At 35.6% G+C, this 27,443-nt stretch overlaps 2 protein-coding genes and 1 pseudogene across 2 annotated transcripts; 1 reads left to right on the top strand and 2 right to left on the bottom strand.

The window, feature by feature from the left end:
* Positions 1 to 4,863: 4,863 nt before the first annotated feature.
* LOC143596564 (protein JINGUBANG-like) lies at positions 4,864 to 6,489 on the bottom strand (annotated as a pseudogene).
* A 4,127-nt stretch (positions 6,490 to 10,616) lies between these two features.
* LOC143596563 (putative F-box/FBD/LRR-repeat protein At4g13965) lies at positions 10,617 to 12,860 on the bottom strand. The gene is made up of 3 exons (XM_077075309.1): positions 11,845 to 12,860; positions 11,437 to 11,628; positions 10,617 to 11,086 (listed from the first exon to the last, which is right to left on the bottom strand). The coding sequence occupies exons 1-3, from the start codon at positions 12,796 to 12,798 to the stop codon at positions 10,673 to 10,675; spliced, it is 1,560 nt and encodes a 519-aa protein (XP_076931424.1). The 5' UTR covers positions 12,799 to 12,860; the 3' UTR covers positions 10,617 to 10,672.
* Positions 12,861 to 18,397: 5,537 nt separating this feature from the next.
* Positions 18,398 to 23,294, top strand: LOC143596562 (wall-associated receptor kinase-like 14). Its single transcript, XM_077075308.1, has 3 exons — positions 18,398 to 19,163; positions 21,901 to 21,981; positions 22,119 to 23,294. Exons 1-3 carry the CDS (start codon positions 18,422 to 18,424, stop codon positions 23,237 to 23,239), a joined length of 1,944 nt encoding a protein of 647 aa, XP_076931423.1. The 5' UTR covers positions 18,398 to 18,421; the 3' UTR covers positions 23,240 to 23,294.
* Positions 23,295 to 27,443: the final 4,149 nt, after the last annotated feature.

Here is a 27,443-nt window from a genome sequence, read left to right as displayed (position 1 = left end):
TGTAGCCCAGTCTGTTGACAGCACAGGTGGTGCAACAAACTTACTGGTCCAGCCGCGAAGATCAGCTCGTGTTTCGGTGTTACCGGCGAGACTCAATGTACGAGCTGAACCTGGATGAGATTGAGTTAATGCTAACAGCAAACGAAGAGCAAAGGAATTTTTATGAAGCTAAAATAATTCCAGAATGGGTGCAAGCTATGAGAAACGAGATTGATTCGATTGAAAAAAATAATACATGGAGTTTAACAGAACTACCGAAGGGGGCAAAAGCAATTGGGCTCAAGTGGGTGTTTAAGATAAAAAGAAATACAGATGGCTCGATAAACAAATACAAGGCCCGATTAGTTGCGAAAGGGTATGTGCAGCAACCAGGGATAGATTTTGATGAAGTATTCGCTCTGGTGGATCGAATCGAAACAATACGGTTGCTCATTGCTCTCGCCGCGAACAACGGGTGGGAAATCCATCACTTGGACGTGAAGACGGCATTCTTACATGGTGATTTGAAAGAAATTGTTTATGTTCACCAATCGGAAGGGTTCGAAAGACCAAAAGAAAAACATAAAGTCTATAAATTGTCAAAAGCTCTTTTGGGTTAAGACAAGCACCAAGGGCGTGGAACATAAAGTTGGATGGCATCTTGAAAGAGATGAAGTTTCATAGATGCATGCAAGAGCAAGCCGTGTATCGGAAATTATCCGATAAGTCAATATTAATAATTGTTGTTTATGTTGATGATTTATTTGTGACAGGTTCTTCTTTGAGTTTGATATTTGAATTCAAGAAAGACATGTCTAAAAGGTTTGATAGGTCTGATCTAGGAAAACTCTCGTATTATCTCGGATTGGAAGTTTCTCAAAGCAATGAAGGCATAAAAATAAAGCAAAAGGCATATGCGCGAAAGATTCTGAAAGTAGCGGGTATGGAGAATTGCAACCCGGCTTATGTTCCAATGGATCCGAATCTGAAGTTGTCAAAAGCTGAAGATGAAACTGATGTTGATGCAACTAGATACCGAAAGATAGTTGGATGCCTTCGGTACTTGCTACAAACCCGACCCGATTTGACTTACTCTGTTGGGGTTGTTAGTCGTTATATGCAGCAACCGAAAGAGTCTCATGAAAATGCTATAAAACATATATTGCGGTATGTGAAAATGACACCAGGCTACGGTATCAAATATAAACGAGAAGAAAGAACAACATTGACTGGGTTTAGTGACAGCAGCCACAACATAGATGAGGACGATGGGAGAAGCACAACAGGTCATGTATTTTATTATGGAGAATCACCAATTTCTTGGTGTTCTCAGAAGCAGGATACGGTTGCTTTATCCTCATGTGAAGCAGAATACATAGCTGCAAGCTCAGCTGCGTGTCAGGCAGTTTGGCTTAGAGAGTTGCTAAGTGAGTTGACCGGGAAACCGCTTCAGAAGGTGACGTTATTTGTGGATATCACGTCTGCGATTGCTCTCGTGAAGAATCCGGTATTTCACCGGAGAACGAAACACATTAAATCCCGTTATCATTATATTAGGGAATGTGTTGAAGGAGAGGAAATTGAAGTCGAGCACGTGAGTGGCAAGATACAACGAGCAGATATTTTAACTAAAGCTTTGGGGCGGATAAAGTTCAGTGAAATGCGGGACTTGCTGAAGTTAGAAGATCTCCCGTATACGACTCAGAGATTCGGGGGTGATTGTTGAAGAATCCCGAGTCATCTTATGGCAATTGCGTGGAGCGGCTTGGGAAAGAAGAAACTGGTTAACTTGGTTTGCAAGTAACCGGGTTATTATTTATGAATAATTATTTTCTGGAAAATCTATTTAAGGTTTAGATGGAGATAATTATCAAGTTGATTTTATTCTGTCCTAAATATATTCTAACGCGTTTAGGTTAGTATATATATACCGTGTTTAAAGGGTAGGGACAATGTATCAAGTTTTTTGAGTCAGATTTTCTTGATAATAAAGTTTGGGAGTTAAGCCAAATTCCATCGTTGTTCATTTTCTTTGTTTTGTCCGGTTCATCACAATATAATACTCTGCATACCAGATATAATGTTACCTAAAAACAAAAGGAGTCCAATCCCAAAACATCACGTGGCCATGTCACATTGTCATGATTTAGAACTAACTATTCAGTATTCACGACTTAAACCGTTAGTCATATAATTGCTTGTTTGATCACAATAACTCATACGAAAAGGTTGTATTATGGTGTTGCTTGTTATTTATGAATTGGTGATCGTTATAGCAATTTTGCCCTCTCGGTTTTTTTTTTTAATTTGTTTTGTAGGTTTTTGATAATTTCTCTCTCAAAAATCATTGAATCAATGTATGCAAGTGATGCATATCATTTCAAAAATCAAAGCGAACATAAGATAAGATGAGATTTATTGGAATTCAACACGTATTCATTTTCTATCCTAAGTCCTCACTTCTCATTGACTAGTGCCATTTATAGGCAGGCATATGCATATACACAAGAAATTAATAATTTATAAAAGGAAAACCAAGTGACAAATGATGTAAAGCACTAACTCACTATAATTCTACTAACATGCATAAAGAAAGTCACCTAGATGATGATTGGTTTACAAATAGCATGGCAACGTGGACGGTGAACCAATTATTCAATTCTATACGTACACTATAGTGACGAACTAGTAAGTGATGCTGCATAGATTTCTAAATACAATTCATGTATTTATGATATGAAAAGGGCATAAATTACCGAGTATTCTGCTTGCTTTTTATGTGGCAAAAATGAATGTGGGATCGTATATATAGGCTTCGAAGCACCCCTTCCAACATGTGTGAATATGACCTCCCTTTATATGCAAAAATGAATGTGGGGTCATATTTATAGGCCTGAACCCGGGTTAAATACGCCAAACACAAGACAAAAGCAACGCTTAGTCACCAGACAAGAACAAAATCGCCACCACCAAATCGTTTGCACAATAGGCTAACCAGGAGGTGCCATGTGTCCATAAAGTTACCAATAGGGTCCACCATGACAAGTACGAGGAAATTGTACCAGGCGTGCGCATCAAATCTTATTGCGCCCGCTATAGAGAAGGACAGAAGGTAATCCTAGTAGTAATCCCCGCATATGGCACATTCCACGCCCCCCGCCACGTTGGACATAGACGAGATGGAAAAATATCCTGATAATGACGGACGGACCAATAACATCACATCACCTTTAGCTATAAATAACAAACTCCATCCGACGGTAAAAGAATCTGACTCCTTATTTTCTCATTCTTACATCACCATTCATTGACCCCCATGGGTACATACCCATAAAAACTACGGTTTGAACTCGTGCTTCTTCGTTGGTTGGCTAGTTGTGATTGTTTATTTATGCATGGAATGGACATCATGAAGTCGTGGATAGCTCAAAGACAAGTGAAATAAAGCTACGGTTTTTGGTCCCCGCTTACGTAAGACTTCTAAATTGTTAAAAAAGAAATTATATGTTGGTATAGGTTTACGCATTGTTGGTGGTGGGTTTATGATCTTGGACTATACACATATAGATGATATATGGATTATAAAACCGAACGGAGTAACATTTTTTTAACAAGTACCCCAATTTTATTATTTGTTTTGGTATTGATGGAGGTAGGAATTTTTTTTCAGTGAGTTATCTAATAATCAGTATTTGAATGTGTCATTCTAGTAAAAGTTTTGGTCTTGGTTACATTTTATGAAGGTGCACGATTTTAATTACGTTTGGATGATTTTGACGATGATTTGACCGATTATTTTATATCAGTTTGATAACTTTATAAACCTAACTTATATTAGTGAATATAGAGGTTGTTTACACTGGTGTTTTTGTTTAAATGGATTTAACAAAAACACTATTTTTTATTAAATCTAGGAGAGTTGCTTATCTTCCAATTTCTAAAAAAAGTGTCTCAATTTAGTTATCTTCTTATCTACTAAATAGATTTGATTGGCATGCTTTGGAGATTGGTACCGAGTAGATCGATCCTTCACATAGGAGGTGCCCCTAAGGTTATGTGTAGTGAAGGGGCTACAAATTGGGCAAATTTCAACACGTGACGTCCAATCAGCAAATGGTAGGAATTTGTTTTTGGGGTGTATTAATGGTGTTATAGCCTAATATATATATATATATATATATATATACCACACACAATCAATATTATAATAATATTAATAATCAGAATGAGAAGCAGAGAGAAGAAGAGCGACAAAAAGTTCTCGTCCCCCCCCCCCCATTTCGCCCCCATTTCGCCCAGGGAGCGGTGTTCTCGCCCCTCTCGCCCTCTCATCGCCTGGAAAATTCGTCCATTACGGGTAGCCTAACACCCTAACACATCTAATCCACTCTTAAATTTACTAAAATGCGTATTACATCAAATTAATTATCTTACGACTCAAAATAGGATAAGAAACATAATGATGGATCAAAAACACATTCCACATCTAAACTTTTCTCTGAGTAAACACTTACCAATTAATTAAGATTCAAGACCATCTATATTTCATTCCACTTCATGAATTAATACAACGAAACTCTAAAATTATCTTTAGGAATTTAATATCAATTCTAATAACATCGACATAAATGTCATTTTCTTCCACTACTTTTAGCTTCTCAAATTTCGACCTACCATAGATATTATATTACAACCGGTCCCACTAATAAAAACCAATCTCCACCGTCTACTCAATACAAAAAGTAATAAACCAACGAACAAGCAACGGTCACCACATGGACCCACAAACTAAAACTGAAATTACAGCCATCCGTTAAGTCTCAACTTTTTTCTTTCTAACCTTTTTTTTTATTAATTCAAATATCTTTAATTATTTAATTATTTAAGAAACTTTGTCTCGACCATTAATGTCTAAAGCCTTAAAACACTCGGTTATACAACGTCTGCTCCAACACACTCCATACCTTCACCGACTTATCCAAACTACCACTATACACCACCCATTTTCCACTAAAACCACTCGACTCTGCCTCCTTCTCCACCGCCACACACTTCACCGGCCCCGTGTGCCCAGTCAAAATCGACAAGCACGTATGAACGCCCCCCTCCCTCTTCCACACACATACCGTCTTATCAGCAGATCCACTAAAAACCAAATTTCCAGCAACAGCCAGACACAAAACCGCCAACTTATGCCCCTTGAGAACGCCGCCATGCGATAAATGCGTTTCCCGCTCCCAAAAGTTCACAATCCCATCGGAGGACCCGCAATACACCACCGAACCACCATTAGACACCACTAATGCCGTCACCGCAGATTCTTGATCTAACAATGTTTGCATGTACTTGTGTTTCATTTTCTTTCCATTCCCTTCTCGCTTCCATACCTTCACCGAACCCTCTGCCGATCCGTGAAGACTAGACCGTTGACTGTGGATACAATGGAGTTGACCGCGTCTTCATGCGCCTTCACGGACTCTAGACATTTTGAATTAGACATTTTCCATACCTTAAATGTCCGGTCCCATGAACCCGAATATAGCAAACCTTCTTCTTCGTTTATAGTCAAGCAGGAAATGGCGTCACGGTGGTTGATCCATAATGCCGTACGCTTGCCCTTCACCTTAATGCATATATATTAAGTTAATGTCTTGTTAATGTAAGGGCCAACAATCTCACACTGTTTCAAACAGCTAAATTTTTTTTGTCAAAGCAGACTACGGCCATCCGGACCAAGGCAACTTTGACCAAAAATTTTCAAAGTTTAACCGTCAATAACCTAAACACTATATATTTAGATATTGGACAAAAGCTCTAACCAATAATATTTCAAAGTATGACCACTTATGGTAAGAACAGATATTGTTCAAAATGACGTTCTAACCAATATTTTCCAAAGTTTGACTTCTTTTATTTTTATTTTCCCAAAATTGAAGTTTGAGAGTTTGTGAAAAGTCGTTTGATGGTATAAAATCAAATAATGGAGTGGTGTACCTATATCATGATGGCCTTAATGTGATCTCTATATTAATCAGACGTTAATAATAGATAGTGGATAGAAGATAATACCTCAACGTAATTCTTGGATTTCATGGAGCTTTTAAGGATGTCAAAAAACGTCGGAAAAGTGCCAATGCGTTTATGTACTTTCGGGTCCTTAGTGTTTGATTTCCAAACTCGGACCTTTCCGTCTTGATGTCCGGAGAATATCTTGTCTCCTGATGTAATAATTGCCTTAACAAGACCACTGTTTGACTTGAAGGTGGTCAACAGCTTCATACTGTTCCATACATGTATATTCTTGCAGTCGGAGCCGGTATAAAGAAGGCCCCTGGCTGCGGCTAGCGAGTAAATGTGGCCTTCCTCCCGAACCAATGAGCCGATGAGTCCTTCCTGACCAGGGCTGGTGGTACTGGACCAGGGTGAGGGTTGGGAAGGAGTCGTCTGGTTCCATGGTGACATCATCATGGGCGAACCTTCGTCGCTCATTCGGTTGGATTCGTAACCGTTATCATTGGCCTGAAAGTTTGCTTGATAGGAATGCATGGTATATTTTGGTGATTAGATAATTCTGACAAGTGTATATGTTTTATTCACATTCAATACGAATCAAAATGGAGATAACTTAATTAATCACAAGATTCTTGGAGTTAATAATAAATAAAAGAGGAAGTAAGATTGGAGAATGTTAAAAAGAATATTATGTCGGAAGGTGAAGAGGGTTTTGTTTTGTGAAAGTGAGTGTTGGGAAATTAAAGGGGTATAAATACAAGTGTGGGATTAAGGATATGTTGACAAGTGTTAGGGTTATAGGTAGAAAATGTTGTTGCTGCGTGAAGAATGATTTTTGGTTGGCCGGTTACTTTTGTCTCAACTACGTTGCATCATATTATATTATACTGCTAGTCCATGCCCAAACAACCAATATAATATACAACTTACCTTCACAGGAAAGGTGAGAGCTTTAGGAAACTGTATACGTACATGAATTCGTTATGAGCCTTGGAAATATTAGTGTTGTTTGTTTCTCCATCATTAAAAGGGCAATGTGTCATGCCATGGATCTTGTTACCTTGCACATCCCGCAAACGGTTTAGAAGGTGCAGGCGGTGTTACCATATACTAAAGGAGCGAGCTCCCGATTCATCTTTCGCGTGTTGGGTTTTGGAAATGCAACCCAATTGGTAAAATGGTTAAATTATTTATTACATATTTAAAAACGTGATTTCAAATATCTCTTTTTATGCTCGTCCCGAGCCCCGAAATTTAAAGAGATTATGAGATGACCCTAAGTGAATATATGTTTGCCATGGACGGGACTTGACAATTTAGGTGTGTGAATTTCTAACACAACCTCAAATTCACAAATTTGGGTTTAATTAATTCATCTAAAAAATCATCAATTGTTAATTTTTGTAATTGCAATTTACAAATAACCAAAAACTTTGATTATACGCACACATTTTAACCTATTCTAATGTTGAACCTTATGTCCTTATATTATTTGGTATTGATGTGTTGTAATATTGCATTAAAGCCATGGGTAGAAATAGGTTAAAGGACTGCTTTTATCAAACACTCTTGAACTTCATAGAAGAGGCCAAGAGGGAACCATGAGTAGGCATAAACTTACAAGAGAAATAAAACACAATATTACAAGGTGAATACAAAATTATTAAAGGCTTAAAAATACAAAAGAAGTGATGTTATAAAATGCTTTTCTATTAATTAAATAAAATAGATCACATGGATATGATATTTTCGTTTAAAACTGAGTATTTATGAGACTTTTTTGTATTGTTGAGTGTACATAAAATTTCGAAGGCTAAGAGACATGCATGAAACTCTATATAAATAAAACGTCGAATCTTCTTAAATATAATGAAAAATACCTTTAAAATACAAATAGAAACCTTGAAAGTCTTCAAAATTGAAAAGGAAAAATCTCAATATTATGACATACATTAAGATAAAAAAAATGTACAAAGTTGTTTTATGACCAGTTTATATGAAGTACAGAATTTAAAATTTTAGGCAAACTACTAGAGAAAGTATATTTTAGGTGTTTGTTTTTTCAGAGGTAAAATTTCTACAGTCTGCGTACCACATCTGCGGATATCTGTAGAAGGAGAGGTGGACCAAACCTTAGTCTGCAACAAAAAGCATGTTTGTTTTTTAACGTCTGTAAATTGCTAAACTAATCTGGTGGTGGTGTACGAACTGTGGTAGTGGGTGATGGTGGTGTTGGATGGTGGTAGTGGTAGGTGGTGGTGACGGAAGGTGGGTTGTGGGTGGTGGTGGGTGGTGGTGGTGGTTGTGGTAGAAGGCGGTGGTACAACGCGGTGGCGGGTGGCAGACAGTGGTGTTGGCGAACGGTGGGTGATGGTGGCGGACGTTGCGTGGGTGGTTGATGGTGGTGGTTGACATTGGGTGTTGGTAGGGTGTGGTGTTTTAACCCTATGCAAACCTTAGAAGATCTCAGAAGTGAATGAGCCAAGTATGCACCAGGTAGAGTTTGCGCAGACATTTTTTAATAATATTTCTTCGAGAAAACAAACAGTCTGCAGATAACAATATCTGCACGTGGTCTGCACGGCGCAGACAAAAGAGGTCGCACAAACATTTTTCAGAAAAACAAACAACATCAAACTGTTAGTAATTCTGAAACAACTAAAACAAATTAAATGAGTGTAGGATACATTGATATCCTATAAATAACAAGCCATATATGATCGAGTGATTGGGGCATATAGTAGAAGTGGAGGTCTGGTCTTAAGCCACTTTTTTTGTAATTTACATGATTTGCCTCTCTTATGTTGCTTGAAGGACCGTTCGATGACGTATACAGAATACCTTTGGTGTGCCAAAAAAAAACTAATATTCATCAAAACACAAAGTAATAAACAAGTTCAACTTGTTCTCTTCGTTTTTTGGAACCGAGGGAAAATAACACAGTTAGATCAACATGAGTACCCAGAGTAACTTAAAAGCTACTAACCAAGCCTTTTAATAAGGTTAATGCATTAGTAGAAGGTATCTTTTGTCTTTCCCCTTGTTAAAAAAATTAGTATTTAGTACACCAAAAGTTAAAGGGCATTGGTTGATTGAGAGACAAGGACAAAATCTCAAGCAGAGAAGCAAAAGCACTCACCGCACGTTCCACAGCGTTGATTCGCGTTTTACCCACTATAATCTGACACGTAAGATATAGTCCTACGGTTACGACAACATCAATTTCCACCACGTGTCCGGTTCATATATGCTCACTAGCCCCCCCACCCCCACCACCACCCACCAACATCTTTTTTAATTCTTTTAGGTTACCCGTAGTGGGTGGGAATTTCTGGTGAATTTGGGGCGATGAGGGCGAGCACACCGCCCCCGGGGGCGAAATATTGGGCGATAATGGGGGTGGCGCAAGGAATTTGTCATTGTTGGTTGTGTGTGTAGATATTATTATTATATTATTATGTGTAGTATATATATATTAGCCTACAACACCATTACAACACAAAAACAAATTCCTATCATTTGCTGACTAGGTGTCACGTGTCGTAATTCGCGCAATTTGTAACCCCTCTACTACACATAACTTTAGTGCTCTTCTTCTAACTACTAATTCTTAACCACGTATACCCCCTTTGCGACTTATATGTTATTATTATTTTTTTCAAACAATTTTTTTCACCAAAATAATTTTTTAAACCTTACACTTGGAAAAATTTAAACTCATCGTGTTACATTTATAAAGAGGAAACCATACCACTAGATCAATAGATCATTGATATTTTATTAAATTAAACTCTCATTCTAAATAACTTTTTATTTTTTATAAAGTCAAAGAACTAAACCTATTTAATATGAGATATTTGTATAGAAACCTATATTAAGCTGAGTGCGATGGACTCTAGCCCCAATTCACCTCTGCAAAAATTTGTTGTTAAAGACAATTACTGGATCAAGAAAAGGGTGCCATTGGCTTGGTGGGTATGAAGCCGGGCTCAAATCTAACCAGCAAAATCACGTTTTTACACAATTTTTATATAAAAATGAAATCAAATAATGACGTTGTTTTTACACAATTTTTATATAAAAATGAAATTAAATAATGATGTTGTTTATAGTTAAGTCATTACTTTTTTTATGGAAAAGTGAGCGAAAGCCCTATGCTTACGTGGCAGTGATGTGACACTATTATTTTTGTTTTTTAGTTAAACCATTACACTTAGAAAAAGTGTAAGGCATTCAAATTAATTTAGGCCTTGACACAATAGCAAAAGCCAATGTAGCAAATGTTGTCATTACTACACATTTTTTGTAATTAATAATTATCAAATACAAATGTTTCTTACATTGCGAAGCGAACAAATTGAATGAGCAAAAACACACACGACATCTTCATAATTACTCTAACCTAGCAATATTGGAAATACAATCGGTCAATCGCAAAGAGCAAACACAAAGGCAAAAAAAAAATTAAATAACAAACACGCAACTTTCGACATTTTAGAGTTCATTACATGAAAAGGACAGAAAATAAACTTACCCACTCAAGCACTGATCATGCCCTAATTAAACCTTAGTAAACTAGAAACTGCAATAAAACATGGAAACGAATTCAGTTACTGAAGGTAGATGTGGATATCCTACCCGACGAAGCTCGGGAGATGTCAATCAAGAACATAATAATTTGCTAAGAAGACGGCTCCAACGTTGTAGCAAGTTCACTAAAGCACACACTTAAACGTCTTTGATTCTCATCACAGTCCGACTTCACACAATCTGTTATTTTATTCATGACAATGTTGGCCTCTGCACACAAAGTAGAAAAAGATGGTTGAATAGTATCCCTGTTTGATGCAGACAACTCACCCAGTAATCCTTTAATCCGATTTAACTTTGTGATAACGTTAGAAGCCGTTTCTTTCCCTTTCTCAAAATGCACACTTAAATGCTTCCAACAGCTATCAATGTCAATATGTGCCTTCCCTAGTTCATGCATCTTTACCATTTTGGTCTCCATACTAGCGTTCTCCTGCTGTAGCAGCGCCCGTAACTCTGTACTTAGCTTTTGGGCCAACTTAGTCTTCTTCATAGCTATTACCTCCTGCAGTGTTCCCATGATATCAAAAGATTTAAAGAAACCATAACGTTACTTACCGCCTGTCACAGATCTCCAAACTAATGAATAGTCAAAGTCATATATAAAAGTATTGTTTTCTATAAACGATGTAAACAAATATACAAAGTTGTGATTGTTGTTTGAACAAGCAAAGAAAGAGAGAAATTTAAAACAAAACTTAAGCTTAGGTTGACTTTCGACATAAGAACGTAACAGATGGTTCACTTAACAAACTTAGTGCATAGGCTATACTAGAATAAGAAAGTAAGGCAATCAGAGCAATAAGTGGAATGTGTGGAAGATACTATATACATACTTCATGACGGTGTACATACCTCAGGTAAAACCATTGTGAAGGTGGCACCTGGAGAACCATCAAGCAAATAGTTTTTTACTTCGGTCGACATTACTTTTAGTGGCGTTTGCTCTTCCGATTCATTAGCATTATACGGATAAATCTTTAAACTCTTTAAGTTGGCAAATGGAGAAGGTTGATGTGAGATTAGTTCCACATATGAAGAAAGAAACTGAAAAATATATCAAACAAGTAAAGATATGAAAAATCTATTTTCCTTCTTAATAGTCAAGTAGAGCACTCAAATAAAAGTGGTAGACTCATGTAACTAGCACTCTCAATGTACTAGATTTTTTTATATTATTTTTTGCAATCTTTCACCATCATTAATATTGAAAATATTTGTTAGACGTATATTATAAACATTAAAGAACCAACACCAGCATACCTTGAAGAGTTCGAAGTCAAGTGTAAGAAATTTGACACTATGGAGCTGTTGAAACAGACATACAACTTTATGAGCATTTGCCTTATCTTCAAAGGGACGGTAGATGTCTATACTCGACTCCTCTAAATGAAGAAGTTCACCAGAAAACTGCAAAGAATTAAAAGCACCTTTATACTGCAAAAAGGCGAGGTTAGGTGCGGAAATCAGATGAATCCCACGACCCCAATTCCTTATAGTGAGATTCTTGAGTTGAGGTGTAACCACATTACCACCCTCTTCAAAACATATAAGTGTTAGATCAGATAGTCCAGGATGAGATATATTGAAACCGTTTGATCCCCTTATTTTGCAATCGTTTAAAGTGAGATTCTTCAAGTTTGCACAGTTAGAGAAAATATCAGCAGACTTGTCGTTATTGTCATTATACAATGTAACAGACCGGAGGTTCAATGTCGTTAAAGCTAGCAACTTCCATGTAGATGGTGTCGTTATGGAATTCTTGTAAGTAAAATGGTTCAAATTCAGATGTTTAAGAGACTGAGAACTAAAGGGAGAAACAGGTGCCTCTACACCCGTGCAATTAATATTCAGTTGGTGGACATTGTGGGATAATGCATAGTATAAAACTTTGTTCAACATTCCTTGAACAAACCTAGAGCTAGCACGTCTGCGAATAGTGAGGTTGACAGAAGACACTTCCATTCGATTATTCCGGCCAGACAGTACACCCTTAACAAATTTGGAGAGCTTGGCCAACGCACGAAAATCCTCATCTGAGAAATGGAGACAGGGCATTGAAGTCCAGAGGTACCTCCATCTAGATGACAAAGCACTTGTTTCGATTGCTTGTCTAAAGCCAACCAAAGCAAGGATTTTAAAGATAATATCATCCGGCAAAGTGCTGAGTCTATCACCTTCTACTTTCATTCTAACTCCATCATGCTCAGAATCCATTCTCTACTAACCGTACTTTAATAGAATTAACAATTCACATATATGTGTCGCTTCCTTAGTTCTGTTTGGGCACTTTTGGATCCAGAAGCTGCAACTTGATTGCATGCACAGTAAGGACTCATGACAAACTAAAAACTCACAATACAAAGTATCTTTAGAGGTGAATATAAATAACCCACCTTATTATCATATGTGTTATGTAACAAGTAACAAATTGTTTTTATCAGATTATCAAAGACAACTCACTGTAAACGAGTCGAGCCTAGGGATGGCAACGGGCCGGGTATTGGTAATCCCATGCCCATACCCGTTTGTAAAACCGTGTCCAATACCCGGCCCATTACCGTCGGGTATTTGTCGGGTATCGGGCATACCCGCGGGTATCGGGTATACCCGTTAGGACTTTCAAATACATTTTTTTTATCATTATAATTCTTTTATACCTTTTATTTATACAACAATTATTACAAATTAAAATATAATACACTCTATATATATAAGTGTTCCAATAAATAAATAATATCATTATAATTTTGGTATAGTTATTTATATTTATACTTCACAACCTACAAAATACAAAGAATTTTTGTGGCATATGATTCGGGTATATAGTTCGGGTAGACGGGTATGTGTTAGGGTAATCGGGCCGGGTATCATCTAATCCCATACCCGCAAAAAAATTTAAATCTAAATCCCATACCCGGCCCATACCTATTGGTTTTCGGGTATACCCGTCTCATTTGATTCGGGTATACCCGTGGGCTCGGGCTTTTTTGCCATCCCTAGCCGAGCCAGTGTGAGTTCGAACTAGAATTAAACAAGGCAGCTCTCGAGCTCGAAGTTAAACGACCCAAAAATGAGACGGCTCCGCTCAGGTGGTTTCAAATAAAGTTTTTTTTAACTGAGTTCTATTTATTCGAGTTTTTATCAAGCGAGTTTATTGAACAGCTAGCCCTAATTCCGAATCATACATTTCTAAACAGGTTAGATATAAGATTATCAAATGGTGTTGGTATGAACAGAAGAAGCTTGAAGTAGAAGTTTAAAATAAAGCTATGGTAGTTTGTTCCTAATCCATAAATTAACATCATTTTGAAACTAGAATCAAAATCCTAGGGTACCTGAAAAACCCGGGAAGAAGAAGCGCTGGTTAGTGACGTGGTTCCAATGTTGGCGGCTGCTGTCTCTACGGATAACTGATGTCCAATATAAGAAGAGTTACATCATAGGGGTGTTTTGGTAGCATTTAAATTTGCTTATTTATTTTTTTGAAAAGCTTTAGTTGATGTTTAGAATTCTTAATTTTACTTTCTTATAACTTTTTATTAATAAAAGTGTAATTTTTGGAAATTTTTCTCTCACGATATAAACAATTTCAAACACTTTATTATTTTACAAAAAGTTTATAAATTATAAGTTGGTGAAAATAAGGAATCCCAAACACCCCCTTAATTTGAAAGTTTTTTATTAGCTTTGTCAAACATTTTTTGCTTATTAATAAGTTATGAAAAAACTTTTTTTTTCTTCGTTTAATAAGTTACATTACCCAAATACTATTTTAATAATTTATAAAAGGTAATAGTTATAGAGAGGTAAAAATAAGAAAATCCAAACACCCCATTGGTATTTGGTAAACCCCGTTTCATGTCCAATCCTAGGGCTGACATATCGTGTATATCCGTACATGATAACACACGAACACGATAAGACACAGACACGAAATGTGTATACCTGTACACGGCACGAAAACTTATCGTGTACATGTATCCCAAACACGAACACGAACATGTTACTACCTGGTATACACAATAATACACGATAAGAGTTGTTTAGAAACACATAGTTGACAACTTGATTAGTGTAACAAAAGACGGAGAGGGAATATTCGTGAGTGGTGACGGCTAAGAAACATAGAGTTAGAATGTTTAGGGTTCATGATAACTCATGATTATATATATGTATATATATATATATATATATATATATATATATATAATTATAAAAATTTAACCAGGTACTTAACAGGTAAACATGTATCATACCTGTTTAGACACGAAAATTAACAGGTAATTTCATATCTACCTGTTTAGTACACGAAACATGTTAAGGCCTTACCTATTACTTGTTAAAGTCGTGTATTCGTGTCTCGTGTATAATTGGCAGCCCTACTCAACCCGATGTATGTTTCGGATTTTCACTCTTGCTGGTATACCTTCCCTGAGTTCCCCCGCCCGTTCTTATAAGTATTTACGTCGAAGGTGTAAAACCGTTTATTTACTCATCCAACTCTTTTGAAAACATAAATGCGCCATCACTGCCACCTTCTGTCACCATCCCATCTCTCATTGCCAAAAGTAAATAATAGTTTTGTATATAGTTAAATCATCACTATTTTTTATGGTAAAGTTAGTGAAAGCCCATGTTTACATTATTGTGACATGACAGTCATATTTTTAACTTTTAGTTAAATTATACATGGAATGTAGTGTAGTCTTATACAAAGTCTTATGACATTTTAATTCATTTAAGCCTTGACACAATAGCAAAACCCAATGTAGCAAATGTTATCATTACTATAATTTTTGTAATTAATAATTATCAAATACATATGTTTCTTATAATGAGAAGTCAACAAAATGAATGAGCAAAAGCGCAAACAACATATTAGTAATTATTCTAAATAAAGTAATTAAACCACTACATGAACATTCTTTCTTCACCTTGCAAACTTCGCACATTTAAACTTGATTGTACACAATCTCGACCCTTAATAATCAATTATTATATCAACTGAATCAATTTCACCCTCTACCGAAAACTTCAATTCAGGTAGAGGACACTTAGTTTTTATGATTCCCTAGCTAAAACTATTTTTATTTTTATTATTTATTTATTTATTGTCTTGAGGAATTTAGAGTTTATTTTTCAAAAGAGATGTTAAATTCCCATCGTACTTCGAAACAATATAAAGTATGAACTATGAAGTATCCACACACTCCAAGTAGAATTTTAATGGGCCTCAAATTAAAAACGAAGACAGTAAACTATTATCTAGACCCCAACATTTCTTGATATGTAAATCCATTGGATCCAGAAAGTGTGTGGTGTTGTGGGTCAAGAATCAGGATTCTCCAAAATAGTTTTATGAACTTCAAATTTATTGCTTCGTATATTTAAATCCAACGGAGTTCTATCCTCGAAAATAATCGACACCATCATGACTCAAACAAGACCTCATGTTTTGATGTTGGGTGTGGATGTGGGTGATGAACCAAAAACTTGAAATCCCAAACATTTTACGAATTAAGAATTGGTGATATTCGCCCGACTACTTGGATCACTTACCCATTTACTCGCATTGAAACCGAATATAATAATATATTGTGTATCTTAAAAATATAAAAAAAAAACAAAAATTGTAAATTGTTAGAAATTTGAAACTATTATAAAAATAAAATTGGTAGAAATGTAGTTGAGTATAGATATTTCAAGTCGGTTTTATAGTAATTTTATGATTGTGTAATGAGAAACCTAACCATTAATCTTTAACCATATTAGTTCATAAACATATATACCCAATACCCACAAAAAATTCACAAACATGAGAATAACAACTATCGAGAATACGATAGGTGTGGCCTAGAATTTCCAAAACCCTTTAACATTACCATTCCAAGATCAGTCTTGCCATGTGTTTGCACTAAAAGTCGAGTGAGCATTATGGTTCACTTCACTTTGACAAAAGATCGAAAGGTGGAAATGTGTGTGTGTTAATTTTTGATGGTGTGCTGGGCTTCACAAAATACAACATTTTCACGATAGGATAAGAAAAACTTTAACTAACCAAATATAATACATTCTTTAATCATGTTTTAAGAGAAACGTACTTGAAATTTTATGTCTTGAAAAAATTTCAAAAATTTAAAATTATAACCAGATTTATGAAAACTTGTGTTTTGAACAACTATTTAGAAAATAAATAATTGTGTGATCGCTTAAAGACCAAAATTGTTGAAGTTGCGAAGTCAAGGTGGTCCATCCTTTAATATCCTATCAAGCACTATCTCGAAGACTTCAACCACAAGTGATTGGCATATTTGAAACAATTTATTATTTTCATTATGGTTGAACATTGAACGTGTAATCCTAATTGAATATAATCATATATATATAAACATAGTCATATAAATAAACTATTTAGAATATTCACGTTTACTGGAAAATCGATGGTCCAATTTTTAACTACTTATTAACCAACTATTTAGAACTTGTTACATAATTTGGCTTATAATTCGATAACTAAATGAGTTATAAGACTTTGAGCAAGAAAATCATATCTAGTAGAAAATTCGAGACATCATCAATATGTTACTAGAAAATTCGAGACATCATCAATATGTTTCGTATGCTGATGAAACATCATATTAATTGCTAAATATATAGAACAAAGGGAAAATTCTCCAAATAGCCATTTTTGATTAAACATTTCCAACTTAATCATCAATTAGTCAAAATCCTTAAAATAGTCATTAAGAACCGTCGGATCTGACGGAACTCGTATTCACCCCATGGATCTGAAGAAACTCTCTAAAGAACCGTCGGATCCGACGGAATTTCTAATATGATATGACATAATTTTCCATCTCCTATCTCTCAATCCCTAAACTTCTGTAACCAACCTCCATCTTTATGTTTCCTATTTCTCTATAAAATCAAGCAAATCCATAGCGTAAATCGCTTAGTTTTTCAAAACCATCTCACAATGTAATGGATTAGAAATAATAATACATAACTAATGAAAGTACAAACATAATCCAACTAATCTCAAAAACGTGTGATCGATCAATTGTAACACCAAACTGTTAAAAGACTCCATCTAAGCGAAATGTGGTCCTTTCAGTTTATAACGATTAATAAGATAGGTTTATATCTAAACGAATTACCTTGTTTATATACAAAGTACATTCATCTTCAATCCCAAAATTAGTGTATAAAACTTATAATGGTGCTAAATAAAAAGTTTATAGCATATACAAAAGACCCATTATCCTCTAAAGTTGTGTTCAGTTCTTGAATGTCAGTGTGTTGATCATAAAAAACCTTTAGCTTGTTATTTAACACATGAAAATACATGTACATATCCTTAGGAACAAACGCGCGAAATAATTTACATGTGCACAAACGATATAAATACAGAGAAACAAAAATATAAACGACACATGAATTTTAACGTGGTTCGTTTCAAGCGAGAGGACCTACATCCTCAGGCTGTAATTCAGTTTTTTTCTTATTAGTTCAATATCTAATAACAAAAAACCATTACTAACGATTTAATTCACGATCTAACTTAAAAAGAGTCAGAATTGAACCATGGCACCCTAATAAACATATACATTTATACATAAAAAAAATACAATAAACTACTCACTAAAAAAATAACAATAATTTATTACTATTATTTAATGAATTTAGGTAAAAGAAATTAAAAATATATAGACAAAATAGCCAATAAAAAAAAAACCCATTCCATGTTATGTTCAAAGTCACCCACTTGATCTTCACATACCAACAAATCAATCTCTCCATCTTCAACATTTTCTATGCTCTAGTAATTAACTAAGTCATGATCAAACCACACAAATTCTTAATACTCTTCATCACCATATTACCATCAATAACCACATCCCAGAACCCCCATGATCATTGCAACCAGTCATGTCCCAACAGCCAATTCAAAACCGTCCCATACCCATTCGGCTTCACCTCCGCCTGCAAAATCCAGCTGAATTGCACCTCAAACGGCGACGTATTAATCGGCGAATTCACAGTGCAACAATTCCACCCCGAAAGCCTACTCGTCAGCCTCCCCGCCAAGTGCGGACGATCCATCAACACCCTAACGCACTTATACAGCCAACACTACGCACCCATGTCATCAAACGCCATATTAATGGAAAACTGCACCGAGCGGATGAAGAACTGCATGATACCGATGACTACGTTGCGAACACACCTAGAGATTGTTAACTGTAGTGTGACACAAGGTGGTGATGGTAACGTGAGCTGTTATTCTAGTGATGTTACTCGTATGTTTATTGATTATAAGAACGTGTCGAGTATGGGGTGTCGGTTTTTGTTTTCGGGTGTGGCGACTGAGATGATTGGGGATAGTGAAGCCATATCGTTGGATATACAAGTCGTTAGATTGGGGTGGTGGCTTAAGGGAGGTTGTGAATGCTCGGTTGATGCGGATTGTACCACGATTGTGTCGCCGTTTGATGGAACCGAAGGTCATTGGTGTAGGTGTAGAAACGGGTTCGATGGCGATGGGTACAAACCCGGCTCCGGTTGCCGAAGCCAAAAAGGTATGTCTCGGTTCATTATAACTTTTATTATTTTTCAGAACGACAAAGTTACAATATTCCTATAGCTTTTATTATTTTTCAGAACGACAAAGTTACAATATTATTAAAACTCGAACTTTTATTAGTTGTTAATTATAATCAAACAATTGTTTGATTTATTTTAAAATCTTACATCTTTTAGGAAATAAATTGAAAAAATGATTTGGTCTCATGATTGCTTTGCAGTATTTTTCCCATTATAGCATTAAATGGATTATTTTGCTATGAACAATAAATACATGAGATGTATAAACAGAATTACAAGTTGTATTCGGGATAAGGACGAATAGATAGGATGTACTATTTAGCTTCTACGTTTTGAGATTGTGAAGCGAGAGTCAACTTTCTATTAATAGCATGAAAGATAATGATCGAGAGATAGATTTTACCTAAGTTGTCGTGTCAAATAATAAAATTTGTGTTTGAAACGTCAAGTTTTAGTGAGCATTGGCGTCTACGTATTTAGACTTGGTAGATGAGACGAGCGACAATTTGTTTGAGCACTCGATCTTGTCGAATTTCTAAGATACAACATAATATATATCATTCAAGCATACTAAATTGTGTACTTCAAAATTTTACACGAATACATGATGTTCGTCATGCTATTTGAACACCTTCTATTATGGATTTTAGTAATACTTCATGCGTTTCTTCCATCAATTACATTACTTCATCAATCAATTCAACATATGCTATTAATTAGACAATTCGTAGTGGAAAACGCCAAAACGACCCCACCTCCCATCTTCATTGGCTGGTTTCTCTCTTTGGCCCCACCATTTTTTCAATCCAACGTTGTATACAAGATGTTGAGAGAGTTTTTGTAGACCAAAACATCCCACTACACATGGTCTTATAAAGATATTATATCACAAATACCATCCTAAAAGCTTTTATACTGTCAAATTTACTGTTTTATACGCATGTTTACCATTAAATCAGTTCATATAAATAGACGAGGTTTGGTTAGTAATTATGGGTGTTAGTTTAGTATACCCCAACATGTATTAGAAAGATTCCGAAAAGACTAAACCTAAATTTTATTAAAAAAGTAGAAATGAGAAAACAAATAAAATTAGTCATGGTATATCGTCAAAGGGCACGTCATTATTGTTCAAAGGCGTCTTTGGTCTTACCAACAATGTGTAAAAGGGTTGGTTGCTTTGACAATTCTAGAGAGTAGAGACTTCAATTTTAAACCCATTACCACCTCCCTAAATAATAATAATAATAATAATAATAATATTATTATTATTATTATTATTATTATTATTATTATTATTATTATTATTATTATTTAAGCTAAAGAAACACCAAATCTGAAGTCTATCTTGCAAAGAGTAAATGAAAGCATCAAACAGTTGGGCTTATTAAATTAATCAGTTATTTTATTAATTAAAAATGTCATATTATAATATTCCTAGGGTTGAATTTCATCTCTATCGTCCACTATGCTTCATAACATGCTAATTAACATGCGACATAAATTTAAATACGTAATTTTTGCTCATAATTTTAATAACTAATAATTACGTGTACCGGTAATTGGTAACTAACTTAGACAACGAGTTAACGTAGGAAGGATGCCGTTATTTATTTGTTTATTTATTTTATCTTGGTTAGCTTATATAGATGATGATGATGATGATGATGATGATGATGATGATGATTTATTTTATCTTGGTTAGCTTATATAGAATTTTATATACATGAATTATTTGATTCCAATCTGGGGTCTGGAGTTATTGTCAACTTTTATGTATAATATTTTCAAAATTAGTTAAAAAGTAAGCGAAGGTCAAAAATGGCATGCTTGTATTTCTCTAGAATAGAAATATATAATTTTTGATACGTTTCTCATTTAAAGATGAATTTATATTATCTAATAATTTGTATTTCACTTTTGAACTCGCATGCATTCATGAACAATATGCCAAAGTTCTGTTCGTTATTTTATAACTGTTTTATATAACTATTTTGGCTTTACTATTAGAATCAATGTTTAGTTTTATAGCCTCTCCCAATTTTCTATAGTTTGAAATAATGCAATAAATAAACATCTATGTTAATTCTCCTTTAATTATGAGCATAGTTGGTGGTTTTAGTGGTGAATCATTCAGGATTAGACCTCAAATCCACATCATTAAGTTATTATTTCAAGTCTAATTCATCATTATTCATGATTTATAATATATTGTTTTCTATTATATAAAATTTAAACTTTTCAAACTAGATGAAAACGGCTAAAGGGCTACATTACCAAACCTGGTGGGACACGTCTATTTTAAAAACGCAACATGTCTTCTTTCATTTTCTTTCTTTAATGATAAGTGCATTATTACTAATTAAAAAAAAAACTCCGTTCATTAATTATCATTTCCTTAAAAATGGCCATGGTTTCTTATTTGTGACGGATGTAGAAGAAAAGTTAAGAGATACTAAGGGCTAAACAAATTTGTTCAGTGATAGTCGATACATAAATCCTTTTGCGTTAAAAATGTATTTCGACAAGAAAGTTGAGGGGTACGTACCACGGCTAGATCCGCTCATCCGTCATTGAATTTCTTAGCACGCCAAAGTTTTAAAAATTGAGGACTAGTTTTAAGAACTATACAACTCTAGAATATGTATTTTTTTAAACATTTAGCGATAGTTACAAACTATATTAACAGTTTATAATAAATTTAACTAACAGGCTCGTCTGGTTGCAATCCTTCAAAATATTTCTCTGGTCACTGTGGTGGTGGGACTGGTAGAGTTGGTGTGCTAGTCGGAGGTATGCTATCTTTCTAATATTATTATTATTATTATTATTATTATTATTATTATTATTATAGTAAAAGTTTTTAACTCACAAAATATATGTAATATGGAAATTATTTAAATTACAACGTTAATAATGTTTTGTTTCAGCTGTTGTTGTCGGAGCTTCACTTCTTGTTTGCATAGGCTTGATTGCATGCTTTATTCGCCGCCGGAGCATTTTACGATCAAGAAGTAGAGTAAGCAGACAGTTTTGTGAAGCTAAAGGCATCACAATTCCAATTTACACTTACAAAGAGATAGAAAAGGCTACAAATTTCTTTTCTGATAAACAACGACTCGGAATTGGGGCATATGGCACGGTTTATTCTGGCAAGCTCAAAAATGGTGAATGGGTAGCCATTAAAAGGATTAAACACCGCTCCGATGGTGACGACAACATTGACCAAGTCATGAATGAGATCAAACTTCTTTCGTCGGTAAGCCACCCGAATCTTGTTAGGTTATTAGGTTGTTCGGTTGATAAAGATGAACAAATACTCGTTTATGAGTTCATGCCAAATGGGACCTTATCGCAACATTTACAAAGAGAGAGAGGTAACGGGCTTCCTTGGCCCGTTCGCCTCACAATTGCCACTGAAACCGCGCAAGCGATCGCTTATCTACACTCAAATCTAGATCCCCCAATCTACCATAGAGATGTCAAATCTAGCAACATATTATTAGATTATAGCTTTAAAACAAAAGTAGCGGATTTTGGTCTTTCTAGACTAGGAATAATGGAGTCGTCACATATTTCAACGGCCCCACAAGGTACACCGGGTTACTTAGACCCTGAGTATCATCAAAACTTTCATTTATCTGATAGGAGTGATGTTTATAGCTTTGGAGTCGTGTTAGTTGAGATTATAACGACTTATAAAGCCTTAGATTTTTCTCGACGACAAAATGAAGTTAATCTGGCAGCACTAGCGGTTGATAGAATCAAAAGGGGTTGTCTCGAGGAGATAATCGACCCGACCCTTGAGCATAACAAAGACATGTGGACATTTTCATCGATCCATAAGGTTGCTGAGCTCGCATTCAGATGTCTTGCATTTCATAGCGAGATGAGACCTTCTATGGCTGAGGTGGCAGCCGAGCTAGAGTGGATACAGGCATCCAGAGAAGAAAATGATACTTTATCATTAGACGAGTCTAGTCATTCATCAGTATCTGTTGTCAACGAAAATCAAACAAACTTAACAGTCAATTATGCAGATAATCAATGATAAAGCAAGTCAAGCCCCGCTCGATCCCTTCATCCAACACTAGACTCATTATGTTTCAAGGATGTAAACTGTAGAATAATACTCATCATTATAGTTTCCATTTTGTAACTATATGTTATGAATGTACAGCTTGATTATTTTGTGACTTGAATGGTACATTTTTAGCTTGAGATTAGACTATGTGTAGTCATAAAGCTTCACTACCAGGCATTATGCGTCACGTGGCGCCTAGTCAGAGTTATGGTATTTTACAAAAACAGGTTGTAGTCATAACTCTCCACCCCCAGGCATTATGCGTCACGTGGCGCCCAGTCATTATTAATTTTATTTGTTTTTTTTAAATACTAAATCATTTAAATAAATTAACATAAAATTAAAAAAATACATTAAACTTCCAAATAAAAACTAAATTAAAAAAAAAACATAAATAATACTAATAAAACTAAAACTTATTTATATTTTTCTAAAATTTTCGCTCGTCGAGTGGCTTTTAGAGATTGGACTATCGGGTCGTCTTCGGATAGCTCGTTTGATAAAATTTCGATGTCTTTGTCCATTTCATTCCTTCAAAGTAGGTCGACGACGTCCAAATTTACTTGAAGTCGTTGGGTTCCAAGTTCGTGTAAATCTTGGAGTCGAGAGTTCATTAATTTGAATTGGCTTTCCAATTCGGGATTCGAACCCGTTGCCGACGACGAAGCGGCCCCTTTCCCCTTTCCTTTGCCTTTGGTTCTTCTACCCCCCGGCCGAGGCATCTCGGTAGTATTCACGGGGTCATTATCGCTTAAGTTGAAGTTTCGAGCGTCGGAACGGGGCGTGTCTGGATCAACCGAAGACGATGTTTTAGACTTTTTTTTACTCGGGCCACCGTCGGCTTCGGCTTCGGCATCCAACACCAAGCCCCATTTTGGGTGATGCCTCAATAGGTCTTTCCAAATGCCAAAGTGGTTGAAGGTCCCGCCGACCTTATGTTGAAACTCAACCAACGCGTTTTCTATGACTTCCGCGTCCGAGACATCGCTACTCCTAGTTCGATTCATCCGAGAGAAAACCGTATGGAAAGCCATGCATTTGGTGTTTATGTCGTCCCATTTCGACAGTAACGAATCTTTTTCTCGACGCGAGTCCCCTCCAAGGTTGTGAAACCTCTCTATAATTTTGTGCCAAAATACCCCCGCTTTTTGATAGTTCGCTAAAAAAATAAAAACATTACAAGTTTAATGTTTATTATAAGAAATTTAAAAAAATATATATGTATTTTAAAAACCTACCGCATTTGGCATCTTCCGATATCTGGCACCAAGCACGAGCACATAGTACGCACTTGTCGCCACTCCACGCTATCACCGTCTTTTTAACCCGAGGTTCGCCGGTGGGCTTCTTTGCGTGTTTTCTCGAACGTCCGCGTTAACCCGAGGTTCGCCGGTTGTGTCTCCGGCATGAACTCGACCTCGGGTTGGGTCTCCGGGGGGGGGGGGGGGTGGGGGGTGTGGTTGGGAACCCGAACCGGCAAAAATGTTTGTCATTGGGTTTTGGAAACCGGGCATCGCGTTTGGCATAGAGTTTTGTAGAAGTGCAAAGTAGGCGGCCATTTGCGGGTCAAACATTTGCGGGACGGGTACGGTTGGCGTCGGGGCGGTAGATTGGTTCGGTTGTTGATTTTGGTTGGCTTGACGGGCATATTGGCCGAAACCGAGAATATTTTGGTTGTTGTTTGGAAACATGATGGTATAAATATTTGTGTAAAAGATATAAATATTTGTGTAAATTGGTCTAGATTGGAAGGAATTTGTTAAAAAATATGAGTTTGGTTTATTTATATAGTATAAATATAATTAATATAATTTTTTTTAAAAAAAGCCCAACGGCTCCAAGACCAACGGCTCTTTTTTTGGATCTGCGTGCCATGTCCAGCGTTTTAGATATAACGTTTGAAAAAAAAAGCATAACGCGGGGGGGGGGGGGGGGGGGTACCCCCCGCGTTTTCACCCACAACGCTGGCCACAACGTGACCAGTACACATGGTCTCAGGGCCGACCTAGGGGTGAGGCGGGGTAGTCGATGTCCAACGTTTTAGATATAACGTTTGAAAAAAAAGCATAACGCAGGAGGGGGGGGGGGGCGGTGTACCCCCACGTTTTCACCCACAACGCTGGCCACAACGTGACCAGTACACATGGTCTCAGGGCCGGGCTAGGGGTGAGGCGGGGTAGTCGACGGCCATAGGCCCGACACCTGCTAGGCACGAAATTTTTATTTTTTAAAAAAATTATATGTATTTTTATGAAAAAAAATATGTATAATCAATGTTTCAACATAATTACATAAGTACTAGCTTGGTCTAGTGGCAAGGAGGTATGACCTCTAACCAAGAGGTTGTGAGTTCTAGTCTTATTTGAGACACTTTTAAGTTTATTTTTATACAAAACTTTTTTGCACAACTTAAATCATAACCAAGTAAGCCCAATTAAAATAAAATTGTTTAAACTCAACAAAATGTTTATTTTACTTTAGGCCCAAAAAAAATTTCGTCTTTGGCCAAAAAAAAAATTCGACTTTTCGGAGCCGGCCATGCATGGTCTTAACTTTAATTTGTATATACGTGTTTCAGAAACTACATGATGTGCTAAATTGACATGTACTTGGTCAAAATAATATGGTTGGTACATTTAAAATTCAGTAATCAAGCATACTAAGTTTGAATTAGAAAAAAATGTTAGATTATGGTAGGATGATTAACAAATTCTTGCCATTTATATAAAAAAATATTATAGTAATCCAAATTATCACCGAACAGATTGCAACCGGATCATGGTCCATAGAGTCATAGACTACGGAAGGTCAATGGACCGGAATCACCGGATTAGAGTTGAAAAATGAAAAGTGCATTTTATATTCACGTTATTGAATATTAGTTAGGTTTATAAAAAGCTGATATTATTGTGAATTATATTATTTTCATAACTTTGTTGGTTACGGGAAAAAAAAAGAAAAAGAAAAGAAAAAAAAAAGAAGAAAAGGGCAAAGCTTAAAGGATGCAATCTCTTCTGTAGTAATGTGTCGGGGTGTTCGACGGTTTGGTTAACGATTTATTCGATTTGTTCGGTTATGAGATTTTTGTACCCTAATTGACTGAACCTAACCAAGGCGGTAATCGAACCGAATTCAATTTAGTTTAGTTTCGGTTATATCCGAACAAATCGTATTAATCGAATTCGTCCAAATCAACAATTTGCCCTGAATTTAATTTGTGTTTGTGTTTGTGTTTCGGATCTGAATAGTCGTTAAAGGCCATAATAAACAAACACAACAAATACATGCTAAAACCAAAAGTTAAAGGCTATAATAAACAAACACAACATATACATGCTAATACTAAAAGTTAAAGGCCATAATAAACAAACACAACATATACATGTTAGTACCAAAAGTTAAAGGCCATGCTAAAAACATCTATATCGTTAAATAGGCAATCAGTTAACCAGAGAAACCATCCTAACCATAAAAGTCAACATAATAGAATATAAAAGATTTGGTAGCGGCGCTAGGGTTTGTACAATGAAACCGTCGATGACTGTTTCATAGAATATAAATGATTTAGTATTGTGGTCTAGATCAACTATGAATATGGACATTGTACTAAATATTATAAATGGACTTAAAAAAGAATGAGTCATATACAATATAATTAATTTAGTTCATTTTTTAATTCATAAATTCGGTTAACCGAATAAATCGAACTAATCGTTTAAAAAAGGTAAACATATGCGTAAGTTTGAACTGTAAATCGAATTCGAAATTCGGTTTTTGGTTATATCGAAAAATGAATCCTGAATTCGGATTTGATTTTTTCGATTTTGGATACGATTCAGGTTTTGATTTTTTTCGGTTTACGATTCCAAACACCCTTAGTTCTGTGTGTTAAATTATTTAACCAAAGTCAAAAGTCCATATCTGTCTAGGGACAAAACGAAATGAGAGAAACTCTAATTAAATTGATTGCACCAATAGCATATTTAAGTGTGCTGCAACTTATTTGCTAAAAGATATGGCTCAGTTATTGGGCTATTTAGTTAATAAATGGGCCGAATCAATAGGTTACATACAAAAACTTGTTGGGCGGGCTAAACGGTGAATGGAACTCAGAAGTCAGAACAAGTACAAGCTTTATTATTCTGTACACAAAATAAAATACTTTCATTAA

Source organism: Bidens hawaiensis, unplaced genomic scaffold, assembly GCF_021521415.1.
Source record: "Bidens hawaiensis isolate Kalapana, Puna unplaced genomic scaffold, B.hawaiensis_p1.1 tig00046706_1, whole genome shotgun sequence".
Lineage (NCBI taxonomy): Eukaryota > Viridiplantae > Streptophyta > Magnoliopsida > Asterales > Asteraceae > Bidens > Bidens hawaiensis.
The sequence above is the reverse complement of the archived record's forward strand: the minus strand, read 5'-3'. Positions and strand labels throughout refer to the sequence as shown.

Excerpts from the sequence above, each read along its gene's own strand:
- LOC143596563 (XM_077075309.1), bottom strand. The coding sequence starts at position 12,798 with ATGGATTCTGAGCATGATGGAGTTAGAATGAAAGTAGAAGGTGATAGA. Across the intron at positions 11,629-11,844 it reads TTGACTTCGAACTCTTCAAG|TTTCTTTCTTCATATGTGGA; the intron begins GTATGCTGGTGT and ends TATATTTTTCAG. Across the intron at positions 11,087-11,436 it reads TCACAATGGTTTTACCTGAG|GAGGTAATAGCTATGAAGAA; the intron begins GTATGTACACCG and ends GGAACACTGCAG.
- LOC143596562 (XM_077075308.1), top strand. The coding sequence starts at position 18,422 with ATGATCAAACCACACAAATTCTTAATACTCTTCATCACCATATTACCA. Across the intron at positions 19,164-21,900 it reads CGGTTGCCGAAGCCAAAAAG|GCTCGTCTGGTTGCAATCCT; the intron begins GTATGTCTCGGT and ends TTTAACTAACAG. Across the intron at positions 21,982-22,118 it reads AGTTGGTGTGCTAGTCGGAG|CTGTTGTTGTCGGAGCTTCA; the intron begins GTATGCTATCTT and ends GTTTTGTTTCAG.